Consider the following 14,728-nt stretch of genomic DNA (forward strand, 5'->3'; position numbering starts at 1 on the left):
GCAGGCTGAGAAATGAGAAGCAGGTGATCGGTTTGTGTGATCGGCAACAAGAAACCGTGATCGATGATCACCAATCATACACTTTTTTATGGGCTTATTCATGTTAATGACAGGTGTTATGTCATGTTTATGAAAGTGTCATGTCAGTCTTATTCACCCCCTTCAAATAAAGTGTTACCATATGTTCTATACAAGTTTTAAACTGGGTGTAAACCATATCTCAGAGAAAAAAAATAATTCTTACTTGGGTTTTCAAACATGAAACAAGACTTGAAGAGCTTTTCATTCATAGAGTTTCGCTAGGGCTTCAGTCTGCTGGACATAAATAATTATTGGAAGAAATGTTGATAATTTGATGTTTTTCTATTTTGACCTAGGACTCTGAATCACCAGTATGACTACACATTTGACTGGACCATGCTGAAACAGAAAGCAGCACAACAAGGGGCCTCTTCAGGGGGCCAGGGCCAGCAGGCACAAACCCCCACAGGCAAGCAAACTGACAAATCCAAGCCTAACTTGAAAGGTTAGTAGCAAACAGCCAAGTGACGTTTTTTACCGACACCAATTGCTCATATATTCATTGAAGTTTTTTATGTAGAAAAGTAAATATTGTTTAAGTAAGTAACACATACCCCCATTATTCTTTTGAACATATACTGCCTGGCTCAAAAAAGTCATATGTCTGGGTGCCATTTACTTTTAAATAGCATATAGTGAGTTTAATATTTTAGTTTTGCATGGAGAAGTAATTGTTTTATGAATCCTAAAAATACTCCTTCTGGAAACGCATTACAGTGGGAAAAAATAGGAGCTACTAATTATTACATTTTGGATCGTTAGTGGTGTTTTGAGTGGAAGAAATTATTTTTAAAATATTGTGACTTCAGGAACAAGATTGCTATAGAAAAGCTCAGTTTTGCCTGGACAAAGTCTTTCTGTTTGATTAGTTTGAGTATAGCTTGTATTCACTGTGACCTTAAACAAATGGACTCAATAAGCATCGCTCAATAGATGAAAATCTTGAATCAATAGTTCATCTGTTTTGGTAATTCCATTCTGAAACTGGAAGTACTGCATAGAAATATTAAACAAAATGATTGCATGGTTTGATTATTGAAGGCCATTTTATGATTAAAATTGACAGCTAATGAAAATCCAAAATTCAGCAACATTGTGGGCTCTGGTTTCTTATCTTCCCCTTGACAAAAGCTCATAAGTTCTCGATTGTGTTCAAGTTAGACAGGTTTGCTGGCCCACCAAGCACTGTTAATAACATAATCTTCAGAGCAGGTATTAGGGTACTTGTAGCAGTATGGGCAGTTGTCAAGCCCTGCAAGTCCTAAAATGAAAATCAGTTCAATTTGTATAGTTGGTACATACATCTGCAGTAGAGGTGTGCCGATTGATTGGCCACCGATCATAATTGGCCGATTTCCGTGAAAAACTGTATGACCGTTGATCGCCAATCACTGTCTCATGTTGCCAGTCACCAAAACCGATCACCTGTATCTCAATCCGCAGCCTACGTATGCAGCTTGTCTCCTCTTTCCTTCACACTGCAAAGCACGCGGCAACAAATCCTAAGCGGTGTGGTGAGGAACTTTAACGCTCAGAGAGAATGGGGAAGTTTGGGTGTTGCGACGGAAAATTACCTCAAGTGTGAAGCACATCAAATTGCATCAACACGATAAATCTAATATGACATTTAAAAAACAAGCACTTGACGGAGTTTGGCTAAATCAAGGTTCACTGCAGGAAAAACAGATATCCAGAGTGATCAGACAGCAGGCAAAGCAATGCACAACTACCAACACTCACCTGGAAGGGCATGATGGTCATAAAACTAAACAAATGAACCGAAAAATAATTTAAGCCAAAGAGCTAGCTGTGTAAGACGCTGGTTCTGCTTTTGCTGTTGAACCACCGCTCCGGACATTTCACATCCAGAGTACCGTTTCTGCTTCACCAGACAGTGAACTCTCCCATTGAACATCTGCTTAAAGCTGCAGCATGTAATTAAACAAACAAAAGATTTTAAATATATATTAAAACTTTCGCTGTGTCCTAACATAAGACAGATAATCTCTGAAAATAACATCGATCTCCTCTGCCGCCTCCTGGCATTCTGCAGATTCACTCTGCTTGGTCAGAAACAGCCAATCAGAACCAGCATTAATCAGCTAGTCGTGCTCTCAGGAAATTTTGATTTAGTAACTCAGGATTGTTTATTTTGATGTTTCCTTTTTTACATTACATTATTTGATATCGGCAGTGTTGAGATTTATTTGACTCGTGTATAATTTAGGCTAAGAGCCTTACTGTTAAATATTATTTTACTGATTGCAGGTTTATCAGTTGTCCTTTTGACTGAATACCTGCTGCATTGTGCCTGCAAGTATTTTGCATGTTTTATGTTTAAATCAGGTGAATTTATTACCAGATGATTTTTTTAACTATACCAGATCACAAAGTAACATTTATACCTAACGCAAAAAATTAACAGCCAGTCCAGACGATCAGCAATGATTGGTGAACAGCAGTGATCGACCCTCATAGATAATCGGAATCGGTAGCAGAAAACCTGATCAGAGCCTCCCCAGTGATCCTAGTTATCAAGGACTTTCCAATTTTATTCATTTAGAAATTCTAAGGAAACCCAGCAGATTACCTTGACTTTGAGCATCCATGCCTCTGGATGAGCATGTATCACTGTATACTGTATACACAGTGTGTCATTCATATTGCAGCAGTCCCTCATTTTGAACATACATGTAGCAACAGTGAAGAGGAAACACTCAGGCTCTGAGTGAATTCTGACATCAGCATTTCTATAAAACTTCGAAGAGGGTCGTTGCACGAAGTGCTCTGAAATAATTTTATAGAGGACTATGCTGACTTAGGACTTTATAAAACGCAGTCAACCAAAATCAGCAGATGACATGGCTTAACAAATCCTCGCCAATTGTTGGAACTGCACATAGAACTTGAAGCATTGTGTATTCTGTGCTTCTTCACTCATCCTCCAGATTATGGGACCTTGATTTCCTTATGAATTGCAAACTTTTATTTGAAAAGTAATCTTTGAATCTTTGTTCCATCTAGATAGTTGTAACCCATGTGCTGGGTATATCTATGTGACATAACTCTTGACTCGACCTGGGTGAGATACCTTGGAATCTCACCCAAAACTCGTGAATGGCCTGAACACCACAATCCTAGGCTTATTCATTTAACTTTTTCGATCTCACTTTTTCTTCCGGTCGACGTCCCATTATCCTGTCTACAACCAGCTATTTTATTGAAAATATATTAAGGCTTAACCTCCTTGTGGAGGGTGTGAATGGTTGTCTGTTGGACAACCATCAAGTCAGCAGTTTTTTACTGATTGTGAGGTCATAAAATTCCTTGTAACTTTTTTTTAACTGGTGGGATATAATATTCAGATTTTCCCTAAAACTGAATTTTGGTTTTCTTTAGCTCTAAGCCATATTCTTAAAAAATAACTAGAAATAAAGTTCTGATCATTCTGTGTGTAAACAGAGTTTCACTTTCTGAATTGAATTATTGAAGAGGATAAATTAAACCCTACAATGCCATTCTAATTTAATTGTAACTGTAATGCCATATTCATTTCCATGTAGACTTGTTAACTTTGGAGCCATGAGTACATTTTAATTGTCCATTCCAAAAGTTCTCAGAACCTCTGCTTTGGATTCTGTTTGTCCAGTGTGTGAAACATGAGACCAAGCAGTTGGTTTCTTAAAGATAACAGTTCTATCCATTAATACTAACATTTTAAAATGATTTATTATTGCTTATTATAAAAGCTGAATTTTGCAGAGTATGCAAACATTTGAACATTGCAGAGTATTTAACTCTGCATAGTTTAACACTATGCAAATAACATCTAAGCTGCAGTTTAGTTATATAGTTTGACTGTAAAACCATGCAGTACAGAATGCAAGTACTTTGCAGTTCAAGTCAACTTGGACCGATATACAGTGATCCCTTGTTTTTCTTGGGGGTTGCGTTCTGAAAGTAACCCGCGATTAGTGAAATCCACAAAGTAGTTACCTTTATTTTTTTACAATTATTACACAGCATAATTAAGTACTCTACATCGAAACCAAAGAACAAAACTTGCTTTCAGATCAGCGGATATGTGTGTTCATCAATCGGGCCTTAATGTGATCCTGAGTCGTGTCATTAAAGCGTCTCCTCCAAGCTGCCCCAGAGATTCACAGCTGTATCTACGGCAGAGCGATGGATCTGGTCAAGCGAGCCTCCGGTCGGGTTTTGCGCTGCCTCTGGCCACAGATTTTTCCAGCAGGCATTCAAAGTTTTCAACTTTCATCTCCTGAAAGGCCAATCTGTATTACTTATATTTAAATACCGTAACGTTATTGGCACACAGGTAGCGAAGGAGCTCGGAGACTGTTTAGCCAATCAGGACGCAGGACAAAATGCACTGTGAAAAAAACTGCACAAAAAAAATCCGCGAAGCAGCGAGACCGCGAAAGGTGAACCACGTTATAGCGAGGGGTCACTGTATGCAGTATTTAGAAATGTCTGATTTTAATGTACAACTTATAAATGTAGCTTTTCTGCATGACTGGCAGAAAAGCTACTAAGACGTACTGTTGTATTCCTAATCTGCTTTGAAAACTAATGAAGTTAATGAAAACATTATTTTAGTTAAATGCTATCAGTCAAAGCATTAATTAATGCAGTAGTTTTCCTATGGCATGCTCCTACATGCTTAAATAAATCCAAATACTGACTTTTTTGGGCCAGGTGGTATATAACTAATAATAATTTTGCCAAATTGGAAACACATTTTTCATTATTTTGGTCAAGACCTAATTTGTTGAAGCACTAAAAACCCTACCAAAAGTGTCTAGGAAAAAATGGTACAATTGGTCTGCCTTGCAGAAGCAAAGACGTCCTTGGGGAATTTGACTACTAACTTTGTTCCCTTATGTTGTTTTTATATTGGGGTTGATCAATGGGCTTTCTCATCAATGACATTGAGCTAATGCTTACAGATTTGATCTGATCTCAACCCTCTAATTCTGCTCTTTCTTTTTTAACATTTCCTCTCAAAACTAAGTAGTGTTAAAACAAACTGGACTATTTAACCTATTTTCTTGATGTCTATACTGTATTTAACAATGCCATTAACAAATACAGAAATCATTTGTTGTACAAGTAAGCACTTGTGGTCCTCATTTAGCTCGTCCTGTTCACCTCATTAGAGTTGGAATTTGCATATCTCTTTCTACCTGTGTAACTGATGTCATTATTGGATGAGATATGGGTCACCAGAGTATATGATCGGGTGTTGCCACTGACATTGTGACCAGTTTAGTTAGCCAGCCTGCACTTTGGTTAACAGATATACTTCTTTAGACTTTTAGCATGTCAACTTTACTTTCAAAACAAAGTGACCAGCTCAGCTAGTCTGCTGAAACATGAAAGGGAAGGGAAGTCCTTAGGTAGACTGACATTTTATTAAAGTGACTTTAAACTGTAGGAGCAATATGACCAAAAATGATTGTTTTGAAACTATTGCTTTTTAAAACAGTGATATAACTTGACACTGGTAAGAGGCCTTTACAAAGACTCAACAAACTGTTCCACAAAGCTAGAAACAATACTAGAGTAGAGTTGGATCGAATGTGGTGGAACTTCAGTTTCTCTTAATCCTCCTGAAAGTATTGATGATCCTGTGTCCTACCCATGTAGAAAATTCCAGAGTAATTACCTGATTACTAGGTAACATTCATCACCAATTACACATGTAAAGAGAGAAAATAAATGTTGTAACTCATATTTATTCAAAATTCTTCAGAGTTCTTATAGATGGTGATGGCTGTGGACATGAAAGATCTAACAAACTGAAGTTTAGCACAGTGTCATCCTGGAGCCATCAAAGCTGCTCAAATTTAAGGGAAGTTGGTTTTCAGAAAAAGAAAATTAACTTACCACTTCATCAGAGATGAATTAGCTGAGTCAAGGAACCAACATGGTTGGGCTAAAGTCCAACAGTCGACAAGTAGTTGCAGAACATTCACTTTTACACACACAGATCCACAAGACGCACTTCCTCCAGCGCCCGCTTCATGCCAGACGTTGCACCAATCCGCCTGTCGATCTCCCGCTTCTTTCTTCCCTCATTCGTGAACAAGATCCCGAGATACTTAAACTCCTCCACTTGGGGCAGGACACCCTCCCTGACCCGGAGGAGGCACTCTACCCTTTTCCGGCCTCGGATTTGGAGGCACTGATCCTCATCCCGGCCGTTTCACACTCGGCTGCAAACCGCTCCAGTGAGAGCTGCAGATTATGACATGATGAAGCCAACAGCACTACATCATCCACAAAAAGCAGAGATTCGATCCTAAGGCCATTAAAACGGATCCCCTCAACACCTTGCTGCACCTAGAAATTCTGTCCATAAAAGTAATGAACAGACTCGGTGACAAAAATGTGAATAACAAATTATCAAAAATAAGATCATTATCAAGTCTTTCGAAATACTCAAGCAGAGGGAGAGAAAGAGAGGGAAAAAATACACTGCGCAATATTAATTTTAGCCAAAATTGACTTTACTTCATTGCCATTTTAGCTTGAATACATAAAGTGCCAAAACACCACAAAATCTAACCGATGCAAATTGACAGCATATATCAGACCTTTGTCCATAATTTGGCTTTCATTAAACCTCGAAAAATCATTTTTACCTTTTCAATTGAGTTGTATTACTTAATCCTAGAGTGCTGACCGGTGGCTATTAACGGCAGAATCCCGGTGGAGATCTGATCTAGCAGCGCCAGCAATTCTGGTAAAGACAGCACTTCAATGAGCAATCTAGCAGTAGATTTGGATATAAAACAATGCTGCTACAAGATGACAACAGATTCACCATGTAATGAAGTTTGCAGATTTGAAGAAATGTTTGGGAGACGCCAAGCAGACCATGCCACACCCACAGTGAAGACAGAGAAGGAAGAAAAACTGAGCGGGTGGATTTTTTTTCCTCTTTCTCATTTCAACAAAATAAACTGCAAAGATCCACCCCTAAGTGACCTGGAGGTGCAGGACTGCCTTATTTTAAGATATATTTGGTGGGGGGGGGAATTATAAATGTGCTTGTGAGCCACAATAACGTACATGTGGATTAAACCTTTTAAAGTGCTTAGAAGTTGCTATAAATGCACACATGAAGCATACCGAGTCAGATTGTAGAGAAATGCTGGCCCAGATAGGGTGGGTTTGGCACCATCATGTGGCCAAATAGGATGACTACAACACGGAGGCTGTGTGAGTTACCCGAGTCTCTGTTTTCTATAAACATGAACAAAAATGTAAACTTTAGTTCAAGATCTGAAAATTACATTAAATAACGAAACTTACTTCTCCTTTATAATGTATTTTTTATGCTGTTGAAATATAAATGGAGAAAACATTAAAAGCACTTAGTGTCAGAGTTTGATTTGGTGTTATTCAAACAAATAAGCTCTGATTCTTAGCAAACTTTGAAGATTAACTAATACTGATGTATTCCACTAGTGTGATCAATGTCATTAGAATTGTGGGAGATGCAGAGTTTTGTGTTAAAGTCCATCCATTTCCTAACACCCTTGTCCCTTAGTGGGTCAGGAGGGTTGCTGCTGCCTCTCCAGCTAACATTCCACGTGAGAGGCGTGGTCACCCTGGACAGGTCGGCAGTCTGTTGCAGGGCAACACAGAGACACACAGGACAAACAACCATGCACACACACCCAGGGAGAATTTAGAGAGGCCAGTTAACCTGACAGTCTTGGTTTTGGACTGTGGGAAGAAGCTGGAGTACCAGAGAGAACCCACCATGCACAGGGAGAACATGCAAGCTCCATGCAGAAAGACCCCAGCACGGGAATTGAACCCAGGACCTTCTTGCTGCAAGGCAACAGCTCTACCAACTGTGTCACTGTGCAGTCCTGTGTTAAAGTCGAACTTTATAAAAAGCAGAGTGATGCATATGAAGATATGGCCATAGAGCAGTGGTCATAACAAGGTGTCCGCAGACACCCTGTCCCCCGAGGGGACATTGTCCGTCGCCCGCAGAGCAAGTTCTAAAAATAGCCATTGTCATTAGGGAGCACTGCCAAAAAATGATTTAATTAAAGGTTTTTAGATTGAAGTAACTTTTTATATTTAGAATTTTTTAAAAAGTAATTTATAAAAACGTTTAAAATAAATTGCTTTATGTATAAAACCCTTTTCTAGGGTAAAGTTTAAAATTATGCGCAGATGCATGCAGGATATTAGAGGGCTGTACGGCTGCACCCACTCTGCGTACCTCGAGATCCTTTAAGTGAAAAAGGAAAATAATTTCTTGAATTTTTATTATTTAACCCTCTTTAGTATTAACAAACTTGTGGAGAAAAAAAAGATCTTTTGTGTCAAAAGATATTGTACGTAGCGCACATCTGTGTGATTCTGTTGGGGTCAAAGGGCACCCAAAGCTTAAATCTTACTGGTCAGATTGCTTTTGTTTATTTGTCGGCTTGGCACTTTCTCTGTAAGAAAAATGAACGAGTTCTTAGAGCGGTCATCTGGGTCCCACCAGAGCTTTTTTCTGACGGGTTGTCGGTTAATGACTCGGTTACCGAACTGGAGAGCTGATGGGTCACCTGTTGACTGACATCTGCTGCTCTTACTGAGCGTGTCAGACTGCGGGTTAAACTATTTAATCTAGTCAAAATGTTCCCCGAAAGAGTAGAAATTAAGCAAACACTGTTGCTTCACCTTCTTCTCCTCTGGACGTCTGACACTACCTGAGCCTGGGAATCAACATCCTCCTCTTTCCGTGGATCACATGGGTAGGCTTTGCTGTCATGTCTTTATTATTTAGCATTGCTTGTTTAAAAAAAAAAAGTCTGCTGCTTTTGTGGTTTAGGTTTATGCTATGTGCACATGATGTGAGTTAGAGAGGTGGTTGTGCTCTTGCAGGTCAGATGCAGTGATAGTTTTGTGTGATCTGTCAGACCTTTTTTTTTTTTTGACATCTGCTGATGTCAACCAGACTGTGACCTGTCAGCTTCTCAATTCACAAAACCACAAAAAGAGCTTATAAACCGGCGACCTCGACCTGTAAAAACCTCAGGCTGAATCTTAGAACTACTGGAGGTTCTAACTCTGCTCATTCATTTTCATTCAAATCGTAAGATTTAGGCGTTGGTGTTCCCACCCCCACAATCTCACACTGATGTATGCTACGTACAAGATGTTTTGACACAAAAGATCAAACTTAAAACTCTATGAACTAAGAACTTCTGATCACATAACAATTAACTATAGATGCCATGATAAATCATTGCTGATGACTATTGTGAGTAATCCCTAACATTAATATGATCTGGCAGCTTCATATTAATGTTGGGGACATTAGCAGTTTACTTCACAACTCTGGTATTTGCACCAGCAGACTGTATTATGTTTTATTATGTTTCAAGTGAGCTGCCTCCACCATGAAGGCTGGTTTATAGACAAAATTGATTGCTTGATTAAAAAAACGACAAAGTTTTGTCATAGCAACGTGCACACACAGCCTAGCAACGCCACACAAGGAAGTTGAAAATTCTTCAACTTTTGTTCCTGTCATCGCCATCATGACCCGTGTGTGGGGTTCAGCCCAAGTGGCGGAAACTGAGGCGTTTAACTTCCCGTCTGTTTAGCCTTTTCCAAGGGAACGAGAGGGCAGGAGTAACTCCAGACACCGGAGTGAAGCTTTTTGTCATCCAGTCTCTTTGGTAGAAAGAGAGACGAGACGTGACGTGACGAAACCAAATAAGAATGGAATATTATCGCCCTCATTTTATTTTATCGTCCGATTGATTTATTGCTTTTGACAACAGGCCTAACTACTCCCACCAAGTATTATGATAAACTTTCGTCCATATTGCCCTCCCGTAGTAACAAGTCTTCCTGCGTGTGTTTTTGATTGTTCATCACATTGCATTAGTCCCACTGCTCAGCATTGATTGGCAACATGTGTGCCTGGGAAAGTGTACAGACAAAAGCTCTCAAAACAAAACAGACCTTTTGTCTTGTGAGCTTATCTAGTAAGAAAAATATATTTTTTTAGATGCTATCCAATAAAGCTGTGAGCTTTTGTCTCTTTGTTGTGGAGTTGTCCATGAACACTGGATTTTAGTCTGTCATGGAGACAGACGCTGTAACTTGACACCACAGGTATTATTATGTTCATTTTAATTCACTTTAACAAAAAGTCTGTCAGACCATCGTCCTCTTCTGTGCAGTAGCTCTTAGTGCTGGTCATGTAATGCCTTCTACTTCATCGGAGCAGAAAGGCCTGATCTTTTAATTGACATATGCCTGCTTGTTGATAGCCAGCAGGCATATGAATGCTGAAAGCTAATGGGCTCTGCATCACTGAGTTCTACCCAGAACCACATCAGGTCTGTTGGCATTTCACTGTTCATAAAAATAAGTATTTATACATACCAAGACTTCATGCAGAGATGCCACTCTGGTGCCAACACATGTTGGCAGTAACTTCACATGCCAATACTTGTTAGCAGGATGTTGACCTGGCAACATCCTGCTGGTGCTTGTGGTGTGGTCTTCATCGTAGTTCTTAACAAGCTCCAGAACTCTCTTGATTTGTTCATGGGTGATGAACTTGGATGTCTGTGGCCACAACCCCTTTTTCCTAAAGCGTGGTTTTGCCTCGTTTTCATCAAAATGCCTGATGTCAACTTGCAAAATCTGAAAAGGGAAAAACTAAAAAAAATACTTATTTCATGAACAAATAACCCCTAACCCTTAATACAACATAGATGATGTTTTCCATGTCTAAGAGTTTAGATCAAGCCAGACCCGCCTTGAACCTGTCGTCATAAAGCCCAATTAACTTGAAATGTAGACCCGAGCCTTGAGAAAGGCTGGCTGGAGTTCCACAAGGCAGTGTATCATCCCCTGCCTTGCACCCGGACCACGAGCTTGTCATTATAAAGGACAATGCCATTCAACAAGTGTCACTCTATAAATACCTCGGGGTTCAGATGGACATTAACTGTTTGCCCTTTTAAGAATAGTAAGTCTGTATGGTCATCCATGAACATGGGTTCTAACATAATGCCAGTTTTTTACTGTGCATTACTGGAAAGCATTATATGGGATCACAGCTTGGTTTGGTAACTTAGCTGTTCAACTCGGTGACAAGCCGGCCCATATTCATATAACAGCCATGAAAATAATTGGCTTAAGAGAAAAGAGAATCCATGCAGAATACATGCATGGGTTCTCATGCATTGATGAGAACCTTAAAAATCATATTCACTGACAGGGTTTTAGTTAATATTCAACTAGCTGAACTGCTAATCCAGTCCCATTAGTCTATAGCCCCTAATGGGGCTAATATCCCCATTAGGGATCAACTGGTTAGTCTATAGACTAACCAGTTGATCCGGTTGGACAGATGCATCAAGCTGTTTTAGAAGCACAAACAGAAGTTAGGATAGCCACCATTGACAGCAGATAAATGTTTTTTTTTTGTTGTTGTTTTTTCTGGAAGTTAACAGCGCCAAGACCCTCCTGGCTCTGGTTGTTTTTGAGTGGTTCATTTCTTCAAAGGGCAATATCAGCCCTGAGAGGAGGTAGACATTTCACATCTTACCTGTCTCCTAGTATACTGTCATGACATGGTGACACTGATAACAAATGTGCCAAACATATTTTTGTGAAAGTTACATACTGTTGTTTTAAAAAGCTTGTAGGAGTTGAAATTTGCACATCTCAAGAGAAAAATAAAATCTAAATTAGATGTTTTAAAGGCTAAAAATCTTATGATCTTAAGAAGCTGCTTTCTGACTAATTGACATTTCTATTCTCTGGTCTGCTTTGCATCATGTATTTTCTTTGTTCTTTGCTTGAAGTTCCTCATTCCTCAGGTGAACTAATAGTTGCAGCTTTTCAGGTTTTGTAGCAAGTTGCTGACCACTGATTGAAGATACTGCCCGTCTGTTCTTCTGTCCATCTCTAGGGTTCTAAGTCATCCCCTCCCTAACCTGATCTGCTGTTGGTTACCAGGACAACCTGATCTCTCCTGGACAAACGACGGTCTTCTCTTCCATCATCAATATCTATGTAATGGAATGTATAGATTTACACAAGGCTTTGTCATTTGTGTTATCTATATTTTCATGTGTATAAATCATAAAATTCCAATTGGGAAATGTATGGGGTTTTCTTTTTTAATTATTTTATAAGGGTAGTGAGGCTGTAGCTGCCTCTTCCCGTATCAGATACATCTCTCCCCATTTATCAATGTCTTTTAATTGATCTTTATTCCTTTGGAGACTGGGTGAGACAGTCGGCTGATCTGGGTTTTGTTTCTTATTTTTTTTTTGTCTGAGGTAACAAATCCTCTCCTTTCTCACTACTTTAATAATTTCAGTCCCTCCTTTTACCAAAAAAAAGGTAAAATATGTAAACCTGTTCTTTTTGTTCCTAAATGATTAAATGACGCAACCCTGGATGTTGAGTTAAAAAGAACTTTTGGATTTTTTTTCCTATGGTGAATAGTTTGCTTGTTGATATAAGAAGCAAAGCAACAGTTGGTAGGATACTTTTTCTCTCTCCCTTTCTCTAGAACTATGATTTATTAAGTCTGTTGTAAAATGGTCTTCAGAAATGCCAATAAAAACATTGCTTAACTCTATTGTGTTGGTTATTATCAACAACCGAACTTACTTAAGAAATATTTCTGTAGGGAAGAAAATCATCCGTTTCCATTCTGCTTAGTCACATTATGTACGATTTGGGGAGCTTCGTAAAGGTGAGGTAAATATCTTCAGGGGTTTTTGTTATCTACTTTTAGGAAAAATCTTTTTCCAATGTTATTAGCTGTGATGTCAACAGCAACAGTCAAATATTTTACAAGCATCTTTTGACTAATCAACTTCTAAGCTCAGAACAGTTTCAAAAGGGAATAAAAATGTGTGCCTCATCTACAGTCTAGAACAATTTCACACTGATTTTTGAGTCAATAGGTCACATGATCTAGAAGCTACTGAAAAATACTAAATTTTGATTAAACAAAGCTAAAAAGCCAAAAATGAGCTGCAGTGGAATAAAAATGTGCCTCATCTATACAGTGTAGTGGAGCAGTTTCACACTGAGTCAGTGGGGCACACGACTTTGAAGCTATTGAAAATATTTAATAAAATTATTTGAAAATATTAAATATGACTAAGATTTAATGGAGGATGGTGTGACTCATGTAATAGGATGAATTGCCACTTTTTTGTATCCGTTGGTCACAAGGCATTTATTAACATTTGTTTGTCTGGAGTGTTTGGTTTGGAAATTTGTTGATGGTCCCTAAGTGAAGTGAACCTCTGAGCGCCGAGGAGGGAGTGGTAGAGAACAGCTGGCTGAAATTAGCGCACAAATATTGAATATCCAACTTTAAACTAATTTCACTGCGGTGAAAAATCCTCTGTAAACATGCTGAGGCATTTGAATATGATTCTATTTAGATGGTCGAGGTAGACCATCTATTCATATTACAAGAGAGCAGATCGACTTTCTTTTTGCCCAAGGACACATGGCCAAGAGGATGGCAAACATCTTTGGATGCTCAACATCATTTCTTTCTAAGAAGTCCAAAGCACTTGGTCTACCAATAAGGGGAAAGCTGGCTGCAGTGACTGATGAAGACCTTGAAACTAATACGAGACAACTTCAATCCCTGTATCCAAATTCTGAGACTGATGTATAGCATCTAAATATATTGCTTCTGAACAAATATGTGTAATATGTTCAACAGTGGTGCTGCAGAATACTAATTATTTTTATTTAATACTAAGTGTCACAAATGATAAGAAAAAAATCATTTATTTTATGACCAGATGTGAAATCTGAAACCTATATTTTGTAAAAGATTACTTTCAAAATGATAAATTGTGTGTTGGTTCAAAATGGTACGACCACATGTCCTTCATTGAACCAGATAATGCGAGGCTTGTTACATCCACGAGGACTGGTGGTTCTATGGTGTAAAGTCCGTGAGATGATGGCTCAAATCAACCCAATGGCAACTTCAAGGAGGTGGAGCAGTGCAGCGTCTTGATGTGTCTATCATGTGCCGTATCCCAACAGTTTATGGCATATTGATGGAAACATCCATCTCATACATTTTTTGTTTTTCCATTTGGATGGGGCTTTGTGGTCCATGGTGGCATCGATGGAAGTTCTTGCTTAATTACTTGAACTGTACCACAGACAATTGTGCCTCAACAGTGTTATTTCATTTTCTCAAGGCAACAGGCCTCTATGACTTACCTTCTAGTGGTGGCGAGAATGTGCAAGTGGTCCATGATGATGAACCTCCTTCAGGGCATTGAATGTCGGAGTCATATCACTGGGGAATCCATCAGAGAATCGAGCGTCTTTGGAGGGATGTGTTTTTACATGTTCTGGAACCATTTTATTGCACGTTTTATAATCTTGAAGATTCAGCCCTCTTGGATCCCAGCGGTGATGTGCACAAACTTTCTCTTCACATAGTTTTTCTTCCTGAGATCCAAAACTGACTAGAACAATTAATAAGAGCATGGAACCACCATTCATTGATTCATTGTCTACAGAAAACAACAGAACACCAACACAAATCTGAACAGAATGGATGTTGGCAAACATGAGTGCCAACAGC

The 14,728-nt window shown here is 38.9% G+C and overlaps 1 protein-coding gene across 8 annotated transcripts in view; it reads left to right on the forward strand.

Annotated features, from left to right (window-relative positions):
* csnk1a1 (casein kinase 1, alpha 1) overlaps positions 1 to 12,252 on the forward strand; it is a 75,242-nt gene extending 62,990 nt beyond the window's left edge. For 6 of the 8 annotated variants that reach the window (XM_015059852.1, XM_015059846.1, XM_015059850.1 and 3 more), the window contains 2 exons: positions 378 to 526; positions 12,056 to 12,252. In XM_015059852.1, the coding sequence (XP_014915338.1) occupies positions 378 to 526; positions 12,056 to 12,063 (157 nt within the window). In that variant the 3' untranslated portion in view covers positions 12,064 to 12,252. Of the gene's footprint in view, positions 1 to 377; positions 532 to 12,055 lie in introns of those variants that run through there. The other 2 variants (XM_015059848.1, XM_015059847.1) reach the window with 2 other exon arrangements.
* Positions 12,253 to 14,728: the final 2,476 nt, after the last annotated feature.

Source organism: Poecilia latipinna, unplaced genomic scaffold (assembly GCF_001443285.1).
Source record: "Poecilia latipinna isolate Pla-1442-1.1 unplaced genomic scaffold, P_latipinna-1.0 Scaffold1662, whole genome shotgun sequence".
NCBI classification, from domain to species: domain Eukaryota; kingdom Metazoa; phylum Chordata; class Actinopteri; order Cyprinodontiformes; family Poeciliidae; genus Poecilia; species Poecilia latipinna.